The sequence below is a fragment of the Ascaphus truei genome, chromosome 7, assembly GCF_040206685.1.
Source record: "Ascaphus truei isolate aAscTru1 chromosome 7, aAscTru1.hap1, whole genome shotgun sequence".
Lineage (NCBI taxonomy): Eukaryota > Metazoa > Chordata > Amphibia > Anura > Ascaphidae > Ascaphus > Ascaphus truei.
Window position 1 is genome coordinate 33,711,290 of NC_134489.1, and position 16,125 is coordinate 33,727,414.

Sequence of the window (16,125 nt, forward strand, 5' to 3'; positions counted from 1 at the left end):
AACGTCGCCATATTTAAGTCCGTTGGATTTTTTTATTTGATAAATCAAATGCAATGTTTTTGCTCTAGTTTTGCCCCAGTTTCCCATCCGAGAGGCTCTGATACATAACCCCCTAACATGGGGTAAGACCACCAGATAGCCTCCCGCCTGCTTAACGGCGGCAAACAAAATACCAAGGGAAAACCTATCCATAGCTTTCTACAGGATTGATTTCGTTGATAAATCTGGATCTCTTCTGGATACATGAACCCCCCCCAAAAAAATAGGGGAAAGGCAGATCTGTTATATGGGTTTCTCAGAATAAACGGCTATGATAGTCTCTGTGATGGACTGCTGATGTCTACAGCAGCAATGGCATTAACCAATCCTTTTTCCACTTTACCAATGACCTACAGAAATAAGGTGGGGAACGGTTGAGGATGTTTTAATGTAGGACCATGCACCCTCACAATGGGGGGGGTATTAGGTTGGTGGCAGAGTTGAATTATTTGCATGCAGAGCTAACCTGCTGCCGTAACGATGGAAATCTTATAGGGAGGTTGCAGCATTGTCCAGCTGGGCACATCGCACCAAGGGAACAATACAGGAAATGAGTATTCCATAGGCATGCAGGAAATGGAAATCTCCTGTAGCTCTGGTGTCAGTGAAGTACATTTACCCAACACAGCGTGACTGTTCCAGGCAAGAATTCCAGCGTCCTTCCTGAATTATAACACGTTACCTTTCCCGTGCTCTGCTATATTGGGTTTGCAAAAGACGGCAACGGCCATCTAGCACTTTCTCTACCATTTTTTTTTTGCTCCTGGAATGACTTTCCTCTTTAGAAACAAATAGGTTACCCTCTGCTGTGTGATTATGTGTGAGCTTTTCCAAGTTACGCTGAGACGCCTGAGCTACTATGCAATGTTCAATGCAATCTACTTTCATTAAGGGCTGGAGGAGCAGCCCAGTGAGTAAGGACTGAGCCTGAAACTGACACTCAGGGAAACTGATTCAATTCCCGGTGTCGGCTCCTTGTGACCTTGGACGAGTCACTTTACCTCCCTGGGCCTCAGGCACAACATCAGTGACTGTAAGTTCATCTGGGCAGGGACTGTGTCTGTAAAAATTGCTGTGTGCCGTGAGCTATACTGTAATTGTGACGCGCGTTGAGTCTAATTGGGAGAAAAAGGCTATATACAATAAAGTTATTTAGATAGGTTCCATTTATATAATGATAGTAGTGATCTGGGCTCAGTTGTAGAAGCAATTTTGTTTTAAAAAATAATGTTTACAATGATGCTCACTGTTTAAAATCCTGCATAATGATGTTTTCCAGCCATTTTCTAAAAAAACAGATCTAGTGAATGGCTATTTGTCTTTTATCTCTGGTGTGAAAGCGCTCCACAGCACTGAATGGGTTAAAAGCATGGCAAACGTTGACAACAGTTGTTGTATTTGTCCAACCATTCAAATTCAGATTTACTGGATTAACTAAGGAGGGAGTAGGGGGTATGATACCTTTGACTGGACCAACAACTACTTGAAACGTTACAAGCTTTCCAACCTCTCAGGGTCCTTCGTTGGGTATCATGTATAATGCCACCCCGATGAGGTATCCGGAGAGGTTCAAAAGCTTGGAACATATCAACTACTTGTTGGTCCAACAAAAGGTATCATACCCCTACTCCCTCTCCCATCTTTGTTACTACTACATGGAAGAAAGGACCAACACGACTACCTCACCCTTTTTTGCTGGATCAGCGTATGCTCTTGAATGTTGTGTGTGGTCCTTCATGCATTCGCTCACACGTGACAGTCAAGCCCTGCGTAAGGCTCTCCACGATAGAACCATCTCTATTTTGTATTGTTTGACTGTGACGCTCTTACACTTTCTTACCGTCAGTGAAGGCTTCCCATTGGTACAGGCGCCCCATGAACTCCTGGCTGTTAAAGGTGGCACACTGCACTGCTCTTGCATCGGGCTGGCCTGCTAGACATGGCTGAGGACAGAAGAGGAGAACAATGCAGAGATAAACTTGTGCTTTCAACCGGCTGCTATTAAGAGGTATTTTTATATTAGTGGCAATGGACGTCAGAGCTCAGAGTCCTCAAGTGTAACATGAAACAAATGAAAAAACAACAATAGTGCAATATAGCAGAATGACATGGCACAGATGGAGGAAATAGGTGGATGTGTCACACTCACACTCTGGCAGATGGAATCACACGTATGGAGTGATTAACAGGAGCAGGTAGCTATGTTTGTCAAATCAGGTGTACCTCCAAAGTCCCATGACGGAAAGCGTTAAAAAGAATTGCAAAGCCACATAATATAATACAGACATCAGACGAAAACCCGAAAGTGACGTCACGGCCACGCGGAGGCTATTCCGAAACGCTGAAGCAGGGAGAACACTGCAGGGTTTTACCATAGTTGGACTCAGATTGTAGTTCTAACACGCATCCATAACGCAGATTTGTGAGTGCAAATTTTGCCTGCTTTCCCTTTGAATATAAAACTGTATTATGCTACATGGCATTTCTGTTCTTCTTAACGCTTTCCGTCATGGAACTTTGGAGGTACATCTGATTTGACAAACATACCTACCTGCTTCTGTTAATCACTCCATACGTCTGACTCCATGTGCCAGAGGGTGAATGTGACACATCCACCATCCCCTCCCTCTGTGCCATGTCATTCTGCTGTATTGCACTATGGTTGTTTTTAATTTATTTCATGTTACTCTTGAGGACTCGGTTTGCCCTCTTTCATCCATTTCCATTGCTTTGTGGGGGATTTGGGAGAACCCCCTTTGAAGGAGCAGCATCAGTTTACCTTAAGGCTACGTATTATGCAATATATTCTTCCAACACTTCACTCGCATTTTTTATATTCACTTTATTGATCTTTCACCGTGGTGCATATTTAACTCTTTCACTTCTTTTTCTATTAGTGCCCTTTCATATATTGATACATTCAGCTGATCCTTTAGTTTCAACATTAGATTTTTCACCTGCAGAACCAAAAAGCTGAGTGACACTTATTCCTCCTGCTATATATATATATGGCATTGGGTATGGGGATCAATATTTTGGGATCAGGATCCTTGAGATATATATATAAAACATATTTATGTGCGCCTCTGTTGGGTTTAGACAGTTGCTGTTCTAGACCTGTAAAAATTCTGCAAATTAGTAAACTACTGGAAAACTTCACAATGTCATCAAGATAAAAAGGAAGGAGATAAATGGGATAAAGGAACCAGGACTATAATAACCAACTTCTTTATTCTAAGTAGATGGTTCAGGCCAGCTTGAGACATCTCATGAATTTGAACTTGCTAGCGCTTTTGTAAACAGCAGGAGTGGTATCCGGAGGCAGACGTTACACCATTAAATCATGGCACCGTTAAAAAAAAAAAAAAAGAGGCAAGAAAAAGCAAACACGCTAAGCCTGAATTATAATTAGGACTTGTTTGAACAATACAGCAAGCAAAGCTGGCAAATGTAAAGGCATCTTGTTCAACTGTATGCTGTCTGTCCCACAGATAGTGGAAATATCTAGAAAAAAAGCTCTTGTTCCTGACAAACCTGGATAATTATAATATAATACAAACACTTATGATGATGCTGATATATACCCGGAAAAGTCCCCTCTACACTGTCGACCTTACACCTGCTGTACAAACCAAAGTTTCTGAATGTCTCTCTGCTATATCATTCTGGATGGCCCTCCGTCGCCTTAAACTCAACATGGCTAAAACAGAGCTCCTCATACTTCCTCCCAAACCTTGCCCTACTACCTCCTTCCACAATACTGTTGGAACTACCATCATTCACCCAGTAGCCCAAGCACGCTGCCTTGGGGTCACACTCGACTCCTCTCTCACATTCGCCCCTCACATTCAAAACATTTCTAAAACCTGTCACTTTTTCCTCTGCAATATAACAAAGATACGCCCTTTCCTCTGTTGCTCGACTGCTAAAACTCTGACTCAGGCCCTCATTCTCTCCCGTCTTGATTACTGTAATCTCCTGCTGTCCGACCTTCCTGCCTCTCACCTGTCTCCCCTACAATCTATCCTAAATGCTGCTGCCAGAATCACTCTACTCTTTCCTAGATCTGTCTCAGCATCTCCCCTCATGAAATCCCTCTCCTGGCTTCCGATCAAATCCCGCATCTCACACTTCATTCTTCTCCTCACTTTTAAAGCTTTACACCAAGCATGTCAACTCAAAGGCTAACACGGGCCAAATCAACAAGGTTTAAGTTTAGGTGGGCCGCAAAAAAACAAAAACTTCAATTTTCATAGAAACGTAGGTTTATTTCGAAAAGTGCAGTATAAAAAAAAAAGAACAAGAACAAAGATAAAATGAATGTTTTCTTCCTGACACTTGGCATCTCTGACTCTCTCTCTGACTCTCTCTCTCTGACTGACTCTCTCTCTCTCTCTCTGACTGACTCTCTCTCTCTGACTCCCTCCCTCTCTGACTCCCTCCCTCTCTGACTCCCTCCCTCTCTGACTCTCTCTCTCTGACTCTCACTCTCTGACTCTCACTCTCTCTCTGACACTCTCTCTCAGACACTCTCTCTCTGACACTCTCTCTCTGACACTCTCTCTCTGACACTCTCTCTCTGACACTCTCTCTCTGACACTCTCTCTCTGACACTCTCTCTCTGACACTCTCTCTGACACTCTCTCTCTGACACTCTCTCTCTGACACTCTCTCTCAGACACTCTCTCTCTCAGACACTCTCTCTCTCTCTCTCAGACACTCTCTCTCTCTCAGACACTCTCTCTCTCAGACACTCTCTCAGACACTCTCTCTCAGACTCTCTCTCTCACACACTCTCTCTCTCTCTCTCAGACACACACTCTCTCTCAGACACACACTCTCTCTCTCAGACACACTCTCTCTCTCTCTCTCTCTCTCTCTCTCTCAGACACTCTCACTCTCTCTCAGACACTCTCACTCTCTCTCAGACACCCTCACTCTCTCTCAGACACCCTCACTCTCTCTCAGACACCCTCACTCTCTCAGACACTCACTCTCTCTCAGACTCTCTCTCTCTCAGACTCTCACTCTCTCTCAGACTCTCACTCTCTCTCTCAGACTCACTCTCTCTCTCTCAGACACTCTCTCTCTCAGACACTCTCTCTCTCAGACACTCTCTCTCTCAGAAACTCTCTCTCTCTCTCTCAGACACTCTCTCTCAGACACTCTCTCTCTCTCAGACAATCTCTCTCTCAGACACTCTCTCTCTCTCAGACACTCTCTCTCTCTCTCTCTCTCAGACTCTCTCTCTCTCAGACTCTCTCTCTCACAGACACTCTCTCACAGACACTCTCTCTCTCACAGACACTCTCTCTCAGACACTCTCTCTCTCAGACACTCTCTCTCTCAGACACTCTCTCTCTCAGACACTCTCTCTCTCAGACATTCTCTCTCTCAGACACTCTCTCTCACAGACACACTCTCTCACAGACACTCTCTTTCACAGACACTCTCTTTCACAGACACTCTCTCTCACAGACACTCTCTCTCACAGACACTCTCTCTCACAGACACTCTCTCTCTCACTCTCTCTCTCAGACTCTCTCTCAGTCACACACACAGATACACACACAGATACACACACACAGATACACAGATACACACACACACAGATACACACACACAGACACAGATACACACATAGAGATACACACACACAGATACACACACACAGATACACACACACACATACACACACACACACACACAGATACACACACACACACAGATACACACACACATACACACACACACACAGACACAGATACACACACACACACACACACACACACACACAGATACGCACACACACACACACACACATACACACACACACAGATACACAGACACAGATACAGATACACAGACACAGATACACACACACACAGATACACACACACACTGATACACACACACAGATACACACACACACACACACACAGATATTCACACACAGATACACACACACAGACAGATACACACACACACACACACACACACACACACACACACACACACACACACACACACACACACAGATACACACACACACAGATACACACACACACAGATACACACACACACACAGATACACACACACAGACACACACACACACAGGAGAGCAGTGGAGAGCAGAGGCAGCGACGGATGTGAGTGACTGGGGGGAGGGGGGGAGGAAAGGCATGCGATCTGTGCAGGACAGGCAAATGTACAACTAACTCCCCCCCCCCAGCACCCCCACTACCTTCTCCTATCACTCGGGGCAGAAGGGGGCGGGACACCGCACAGCCACCAGCAGGCAGAGGAGCCAGGAGCGGGAAGGCAGACACACACACTCACCCCGGCATCCTCTCTGCCTGCAGCCAATCCTCTGCGGCCCGGCATGAAGGAGGGATAATGGGGAGGGATAATCGTGGCGCCCCTCTAGGCAAGCCACGGCGCACAGATTGGGAACCACTGGGCTGGGCCGCAAATATGTTTGTTGTGGGCCGCATGCGGCCCGTGGGCCGCGAGTTTGACATGCTTGCTTTACACTCTTCTGCCCCTCCTTACATCTCAGCCCTAATTTCTCATTATGCACCATCCAGACTCTTGCGTTCTGCTCAAGGATGTCTTCTTTCTACCCCCTTTGTATCTAAAGCCCTCTCCTATCTTAAACCTTTTTCACTGACTGCCCCACACCTCTGGAATGCCCTTCCGCTCAGTACCCGACTAGCACCCTCTCTATCCACCTTTAAGACCCACCTTAATACACATTTGCTTAAAGAAGCATATGAATAGCACTGTGGATATTCTGAAAACATGATACATAAAGCTTGGCCCCCTGTAGATGCACTTACCAGAACTCCCTCCTACTGTCTCTGTAAGTTCTCCCTACCTACCAATTAGACTGTAAGCTCCTCGGGGCAGGGACTCCTCTTCCTTAATGTTACTTTTATGTCTAAAGCACTTATTCCCATAATCTGTTATTTATATTATCTGTTATTTATTTGATTACCACATGTATTATTACTGTGAAGCGCTATGTACATTAATGGCGCTATATAAATAAAGACATACAATACAATACAATACAATACAATTTGTTTCCACTGTCCAAAGTATAAGGCCGTGTTTCCCAACTGGGGTTCCACAGCCCTGCCCTGGGGTTCCGTGACCCTGCCATGGAGTTCCGCAGCCCTGTTTTGGGGTTCTGTGGCCCTTCCCTGGGGTTCCGTTGTCCTGCCCTGGGGTTCTGCGTCCCTGCCCTTGGGTTCCATGGCCCTGCCTTGGTGTTCCGCAGTCTTGCCCTGGGGTTCCGTGGCCCTGTTCTGGGGTTCCGTGGCTCTGCCCTGGGGTTCCACAGCCCTGCCCTGGTGTTCCGCGGCCCTGCCCTGGGGTTCCGTGACCTTGCCCTGGGGTTCCGCAGCCCTGCCCATAGGTTCCGCAGCCCTGCCCTGGGGTTCCATGAGATGATCAAAAGGGAGTCGCGGGGTTTACCCGTTCTCCCAGAGCAGGATGAGAGCGGGGCTGCTGCTAGGGGGCTGAGCAGTTTCCTCCATCCTGATTGGCTGCTGCTGGGTAATTCAGCCAATCAGGAGGAGGTGTCAGGGGGTGTGGCCAAGCAGAGGAGGAAGTATGGGCAGTAGAGGTGAGACTGGGTGTTTGTTCTGTGTGTATTTGTTCTGTCCTCTTGTGTGTCTTGTGTGCGTTTTCTGTGACAGCCTCTGTCCTGTGTCTTCTGCTCACCGACTGTCCTGTTGTAGGGGTGCCTCAGCAACTGAGCACTGTGATTAGGGGTGCACCGAAAGAACAAAGATTAGGAACCACTGGTATAAGGTAATAACAATTCCCCCTAAGAAGGGGTTTCTCTTTCCCCCGAAATGCTGTGCTTAAAATTTTGTGTCTCCGAGTTATGCCTTAAATGTTCTTTTGGGCTGTAATTTAGCCTGTGCTGTGCTGTCACACAGAAAGGGCAAATTAATCTTGTTGCAGTCTATTCTGATCTGGTTTTAAATTGACCTGTATTATTATTCTGACATTTTTATTGCTACAGATAGTCCTCTTTCGCTCGGAAGACACACAATTGTATTTTGTATTATTTCAAATTATTTTAAACATCGCTTCAGTTCCCTATGATTAGTTCAGAAATCCGTAGAGTCTTACACCTTAGGGCGTAACATTTCACAGCTAGGCAAATCAACAGTGTATGGGTGTCTTGGTTATTACATAATGTTGTATGTTTCTCAGTTTACCAATGGGTAACAACATACCTCCTGGCTGCATGACTTGTACTGCTTCTGCTCCCCCTCGCAGTGAAAGTCCTCGGTTCCGGGGTGATACAGGTTCCACTGGGGAAGATCAGCGCTTGAGTGCAGGCCTGGTCTTGAGTCTTGCCCTCTTTCATAAGGCACAGCTGGATTCTCTACATAAGAAGGCCATGTTTCTACCTGTGATGGTCTATGGACAAAAGGCTGCTCCTTGAAAAGACTCTGGAACACCCTGCTGCTGCTGTCTGCACTGTGCCTGTACTGGCTCTGCCTCTGGTTGCGGGGTCTAGTCAGGCTTGATGAATCAGACTGGGCCTGACGTTGGTAACTGTGTTGGTAAGGAATGCTTTCCACCTCACCCTGCATTAATTCACTATTGGTGCCTTCAGCGTTTTTCAATTGTCTACGATGAAGGCTTGTGCCCTGATTGTGTGATGGTGCCATGTGTTCCTTGTGGATCAACCTATGTGAACTCTCTGTGTTTCTCTGGTTTTGAAGTGGACTCTGATTTCTATTTTCATTATTAGTTTGGTAACCGGTGCCAGAACTCTTTACCAACATCTCCCTCACTCTCTGGCTTGCGGCTCGGCTTTGCCTTGGTTTTACCGTGCCAAACATCTTAGCTTCCTTAATCTTCTTTGCCTCTTGTTTCTTTTCTGTGGAGGGCTGGTCTTCAGAGACACTGTAACTTTCTGGTGCTGCAAATGTCTTCAGCCAATCTGTCATTGCAATGCTGCCTTCTCCAAGAAGCTTGAAGGCAGTAGGCTTCTCAGATCGGTTTACAGCTGTAGCCTGTGTTGAAGGTATTTTCTGACTTTGAGATGGCTCATGGACTACAGATGATTCCTCGGTTGACCATAATGCCCTGGAACTGGAAACAGGTCTTTGCATCACATGGATGTTCCTGCTCTTCACAAACTCTGTATATTGCAGAGGATTATCATCTACTTCTTCCTTTGACCCAGGGTTCAGATCACCGCTTCGGACTCCATCTGTCATGGTATCAGAATGGTGGATCTGAGAAAAAAACTGGTAGTTATGGTTATGTGTCACTTTGGTAGGTAGCCCTTGCTCCTCTGACTTGGCTTCTGGTGCTGGATCTGATTCCTCATTCGTATCCATGTAAAAGTCATGTTCTGCTGGATCACCTTCAAGCTCTCTTTGTTGAGATCCACCGAGCCCCATTATTACAGAGGTATTCCCCAGCTTTTCAGGCCATACAGGATGTTCAGATGGGACATGAATCTTCTGCTTTCTGAGAGGTGGGCGCTGAAGCAATTGTTCTCCTATATGGGATCCATTCTGGCTCCTTTGCTTCACGGGTTCGGTGAGCAGATCTGAGGATTGGTCTGTAGACTCCATGTCGTGAAGTCCTTGGTTTTCATCTGCTGATGAGGACTGAGTTGGATGTAAGTCCTTCCTCTTCTGTTTCCTAGGCGAAGATGAAGGTCCATCACCCTGGGGGTGGTGATGCCTCTTAAATCGCTGTGCATCCTCTTTGTCTTTGTGCAGGGGCAAAGCAAAGGGCACTTTCCCATAACCATATTTGCCTGGCTTTATTGAATTTCTAACACGAGATCTAAGAGAAAAAGAATACTTTATATAAGCATGAAAGATTAACAACGAATCTCGTGAACTAATTATATCATTCCTGAAATAAATGTTTATATTAGTTTCGACGGGCCCATTAATACTTGGCATTTGTTACAATGTAATATTTGTGTCTAGAGATACAGTTTATTGGACACAGGCAAGATAGACTAATTACAATGTTATCATCTGGTCAGAAAAGAAAAAAATCCCCTTCCTCTTAATCTGTGAATCTTGGCAAATACTACAGAACTGCTAATGTAACCAAAGCAGCTGCCCATACAAGGTATTAAGAAAGCAGCGAGGACATTGAAACACTTAATTGGTTTAAACTGCCTTTCCACAGTATAAAAAAAAAAACCATTTCACTGCCCTGATCTTTGGAGACGGAGTATGAATTTCTTTAGATCAAATAAACAAGATTGTTATCGGAATGCTTGATTGCTTTGGCTACAAAATAAAAATCACATCTGCTGCATAAAAAGAAACACAAGTTCTGCTAAACGAATGTTTTCTAGCAAATTAAACCACATTCTAAAGAGTGACCGTATTGAATGTAGCTCTATGTGCAACAGAAGTGTAGTTTCAGTACAGTGATATTACTCTGGCATGCACCGATTTCAGAACTATATATACACGATATATTTCATCAGTGCTTCTTGTTCATCAAATCATCCTCTACAATCATGTCACGCAATAGCAATGCAATTCCTGAGTGTCCCGTCATGAAAAATCAGGTGTGAAGAGCTCAAATAAAAGGAGATCTGATTTTGAATAACACAAAGTATACAGCTACGTATACAGAACCCTACATAGAAAATGTTCCCTAACCCTGAAGATGATGCAACTCCCCTTCAATGCATTTTATTTTCTAGTGATCTTGATGCATCATATTTTGAGTGTTACATAGCAATGAAAAAGTGACTTCAACCTAAACTAATGTACAAATATAACGTGTAAGTTTTATAGCAGGAGCACGCAGGTAATCAAGTGGTGCCATATATACAACATATTAGCCACGCTCTCAGTGGCTATTAGGCGTCTATATCTACTCCCAGCTTGTACCCCACAAACATGAAATGTGGGTACCTTCGGGAGAAGCGTGATTCTTTAGTAGGAGACAGGGCTGGAGCAGCCCGTCCTGGGTTCTGATCGTCGAAGCTCTCAGGTCTCAAGAGAGGAATGGAATCTGGAAAGAAGGGCCATGGCTGAGAGGTGTCGTCATGCCTGGAGATGTTCTTTCTGCTGAAGGCCGAAGGAGCATCTTGGTGGCTTTTCCTGTGCACAGAGCGTGCATCAGAAGCAGGTATTGCATCCTGTCTATGGGGTGTGTCTACTGGTGAAGGCTGCCACCCTGTTTCTGGGAGTCCTGCCATCCCACGCCCACGGATTGATGTTGATCTTTGATAGGGCGAGTGGTTTTGGAAAGCAGGCTGGGATCCAGCGGGAAGTGTCTCTTGGCGGGTGTTACGGTTGAATGGATTATATCTAACAGCGGGAGGGTTTCTTGGAACAAAAGGAGCTGGGATTTCCCCATCTGTATGAAGGGGGTAAGCTGGCCTTGCTGCCCCAAAGGAGTATGGGTTGGCTCTTTCATCATGAAACGGAGGCTGGGAGTGAGTCTGAATGGTTTGAGGAGCTGGTTCTGCCCCTGGCACCCAAGGAACCTGCTGATATGGCGACGAGCAACTCCGACTTCTCTCTAAAACTCCCAATCCACAGGTCTGGGAGCAGGGGGACCACGATCCCCAGGAGCTCCAAGTGCCAGCGATTTTATTCCCAGCTGCTCCATCCTCCGAGGTCTGCCGAGGAGTCCTGTGAGGTGACTGCAAAACACAAAAATAGGAGATATTCAATTTAACGCTCCATATGTACAATTAGAAAGTGTTAGTAAAAAGTGGCAAAAATGCATCGCCCCCGTGCAGATACTAACACGTTCAGTCTCTACTATAATACTACCTACAATTCCTCTCCCTTGCCTAGAAGAGCTTCCCTGATACATCCATTTGCCCTTTCTATTTCCTTTATCTGACATCCCTTGCCCATCCCCAATACGGCATCTTTATTATTGCTATTATCATTTATTTATAATAAACATATTCTGCAGCGTTGTTTGATGGGCTGTGAAGACATTAACAATAACATCATTAAAGCGGCGAGTTATTGATTTTTTGCACATGTTTCCATTTTTATATAGGATTGGAGAAGGGGGTCTCCTGAGCTGAACCTCGTTAATTTCAGTTCTGGGGACCCCCTGCTTCCGGAGATACTTACCTCCGAATTAGGAGCCGGTAGCCACTCTCCTTGGCTGCTAAAGAATCACGTAATAGCCGCCGTTTAAAGATTTCGTCTCCTGAGGGCCAATAGGAAGCTGTGATGTCATCGGTGCAGCTTTCTATTGGCCCATGTGACACTGGAGCTTTAAACTTTAAAGCCCTGCTTGCTCAGCCGGAGCGGCTACCGGCAGCTACTTCCGAGGTTAGTATCTCCGTAAGCAGGGGGTCCCCGGAGCTGAAATGAATGGGGTTCAGCTCCGGAGACCTCCTGCTTCAATCTTATACTATATTAGTGAAAGCACTGTATGTTTGCCTGCCTGCCTGCCTGCATGCATGCATGCCAGCCTGCCTGCCTGCCTGGATGTCCGGTGTCCCTAGGGGAAATCTCATTGGTCCCTTGGTCCGCCCCCGCACACCTCTCATTGGCCTGAGGCGGAGTGACGGGCCAAAGGACACACAGACACACACACACACAGGGACACACACACACAGGGACACACTCTCCCCCGTCAGTTGGACCGCAGCTCACCTTCCACACCCCCCCCCCCCCTCCTCTCCCGGTGCCCCTCCTCTCCCGGTGCCCCTCACTCTCCCGGTGCCCCTCACTCTCTCCCCCCTCCCCACCTCACCCAAATCCCCACGCTCCGCAACATCCCCAGCCGCACCATCACCCTCACCGTGCGCCGCGGAGGAAGCGCGGCCCTGCTGCTCAGCAGCAAACTCCAGGCTCCTCCCCCCTCACGGCGCGGCCCTCCTGCTCTCCCCCTCACGTGCACCGCTACCGGAGAGGGGAAGCGGCGCGGAACTCCCCATCACGTGCGCCGCTACCGGAGAGGGGAAGCGTCGCGGGACTCCCCCTCACGTGCGCCGCTACCGGAGAGGGGAAGCGCGGCGCGGGACTCCCCCTCACGTGCGCCGCTACCGGAGAGGGGAAGCGCGGCGCGGGACTCCCCATCACGTGTGACGCTACCGGAGAGGGGAAGCGCGGCGCGGGACTCCTGCCACTCTTGCCCCCCCAGCTTCCCGAACTCACCTCCTGCCCCAGACAGATGCCACGGGGTCAAGGTAAGTCACACACCGTCTCCCACCCACGCACTGTCACCCAGTCACCCACACACCCACCCAGTCACTTTCACCCACCCAGTCACCCACCCACCCACTCACTCAGTCACCCACTCAGTCACTCACTCAGTCACCCACCCACTCAGTCACCCACCCACTCAGTAACCCACCCACCCACTCACTTAGTCACCCAAAAACTCACTTAGTCACCCACCCACTCACTCAGTCACCCACCCACTCAGTCACCCACCCACTCACTCAGTCACCCACCCACTCACTCAGTCACCCACCTACACACCCACCCAGTCACCCACTCAGTCACCCACACACCCACCCAGTCACCCACCCAGTCACTTTCACCCAGTCACCCACTTTCACCCAGTCACCCACCCAGCCACTCAGTCACCCACCCACTCAGTCACCCACCCACTCAGTCACCCACTCACTCAGTCACCCACTCACTCAGTCACCCACTCAGTCACACACCCACCCAGTCACCCAGTCACCCACCCAGTCACTTTCACCCAGTCACCCACTTTCACCCAGTCACCCACCCACCCACTCAGTCACCCACCCACTCAGTTACCCACCCATTCAGTCACCCAGTCACCCATTCAGTCAGTCACCCATTCAGTCAGTCACCCAGTCACCCACCCATTCAGTCAGTCACCCACTCACCCACCCACCCACTCACTCAGTCACCCACCCACTCAGTCAGTCACCCACCCACTCAGTCACCCACCCACTCAGTCACCCAGTCACCCACCCATTCAGTCAGTCAGTCACCCACTCACCCACCCAGTCACCCACTCACCCACCCAGTCAGTCACCCACTCACCCACCCAGTCAGTCACCCACTCACCCACCCAGTCAGTCACCCACTCACCCACCCAGTCAGTCACCCACTCACCCACCCAGTCAGTCACCCACTCACCCACCCAGTCAGTCACCCACTCACCCACCCAGTCAGTCACCCACTCACCCACCCAGTCAGTCACCCACTCACCCACCCAGTCACCCACTCACCCACCCAGTCAGTCACTCACCCACCCAGTCAGTCACCAACCCACCCAGTCAGTCACCCAGTCACCCATTCACCCACCCAGTCAGTCTCCCACTCACCCACCCAGTCAGTCTCCCACTCACCCACCCAGTCAGTCTCCCACTCACCCATCCACCGACCCAACTCACCCACCCAACCACCGACCCAAAGTCACCCACCGACCCAAAGTCACCCACCCACTGACCCAAAGTCAAACCGTCCCAAAGTCACCCACCCACCGACCCAAAGTCACACACCCACCGACCCAAAGTCACACACCCACCGACCCAAAGTCAAACCGACCCAAAGTCACCCACCCACCGACCCAAAGTCACCCACCCACCGACCCAAAGTCACCCACCCACCGACCCAAAGTCAAACCGACCCAAAGTCACCCACCCACTCAGTCACCCACCCACCCACTCAGTCAAGTGTCACACACCCACCCAGTCACCCACACACTCAGTCAACTCAGTCACCCACCTAGCTGTCAAGGGGGGGGGGGGGGGAAGCCTAACCCTGTCGTACGCCCCCCCAAAATTATATCCCGGGCAACGCCGGGTCTCTCAGCTAGTCCTATATATAAAAATGGCAACAAATGTGCAGGCTTAGATTGCTCCTTTAACACACAAACTGGTACAGTGGGCAAGGAGACTTCTGCTCCAGGAACTCATCTGGTTCTAGTTCTGTTCTATCTCTGTCGCTTATGTATAATGTCATGTTGTTATTGACACTCATTCTATATACTTAGAAAGTGTCAGGTTGGTGTCCAGACTGTAAAGGTAAGTACCTAAATAATCTATCTTCCAGGCTACGTACAGCACAGGTTTCCCAGCCCGTGCATTTACTACCAAGTAATGCTATGTTCCTCGGGTACTATTATCATTGAAGCAGCAATACCACTGTCCAACTTTTTCTTTTTATATGTAAGGCATGTGGCAATGTATAATTCTACATTCTTACCTAAGCTGGCAACCGTTTGGTGCTCCTGTTATACAACTGTAAAAATCCTGACTGTGGGCCTAACATAATGGCAGCTTCAGCCACTTAGGCTGAGGCCCCAGTACCTCCGCTGCACGCGCGCCCGCGAGACTGGCAGCGCGTGCAGCCGATTCCCCGGTCTGCAGGGAGCTGCAGACCAAAAGACCGGAGGGGGGGGGCGTGGCGGGGTAGTGATGGGGGCGTGGCCATGACGTCACCCGACAGGTTCGCCCTCATTGGCTAAACCGCCAGGGGCGTGGCTTAGCGCTCCGTAGCGAGTCCTGCTCTAGAAGCAACTCGCGCCACAGCGCTGCGGCCCCCCCCTCGCAGCGGGCCCGGCGCCATTGAGGGGAGGGCTCTTGTCCCTGCAGCGTCCGCCACAGCGGGGACCAGCCCTAACTCAGCAGCTACAATGTATCCTTATATTACTAAGGTAACATTATCTATTGTTACAGTTTGCAGCTCAAACTGCTGGGAACTGTGGTAACAACTTATCACAAACAGGAAAGTGTTGCAAAGATCTTGCACTGCTGGGGAGGTGGGCTAAAGCCTGCTGTAGAAATCAAAGGATGCTTTAAAACTCATTGAGAATGGCATTGAGTTGAATAAAAACGAAAACAATAAAACAGTCGCTATTATCTAATACAACAGAACTGATTTAAATAAAATAAGCATAAGATTTCACATGTTTTGCTGCTTTAAATATCATTGTCCAGAAGAGGAGGATTATTATCTGTAGGTGTCCCCAGTAGCTCACATCGTTAAGTTTGCTGAGGTTTTATAAATAGGTTAAGTAAACAGACCTGGAGAGGAGTTTTAGACGTGAACAGATCAATACTGACAAGTGCGTTGCTTATATATCTTTGTTTGAAGGTGCAGTCCCAC

General features: G+C 48.2%; 1 protein-coding gene across 2 annotated transcripts in view; it reads right to left on the reverse strand.

Moving 5' to 3' along the window:
- The window catches only part of ADAMTSL4 (ADAMTS like 4), a 176,249-nt gene that overhangs the window by 101,948 nt on the left and 58,176 nt on the right, over positions 1–16,125 (reverse strand). For both annotated transcript variants that reach the window (XM_075607592.1, XM_075607593.1), the window contains exons 4-6: positions 10,969–11,705; positions 8,293–9,868; positions 1,880–1,982 (exon numbers count right to left, since the gene is read on the reverse strand). In XM_075607592.1, coding sequence (XP_075463707.1) covers positions 1,880–1,982; positions 8,293–9,868; positions 10,969–11,705 — 2,416 coding nt within the window. The remainder of the gene's footprint in view (positions 1–1,879; positions 1,983–8,292; positions 9,869–10,968; positions 11,706–16,125) is intronic.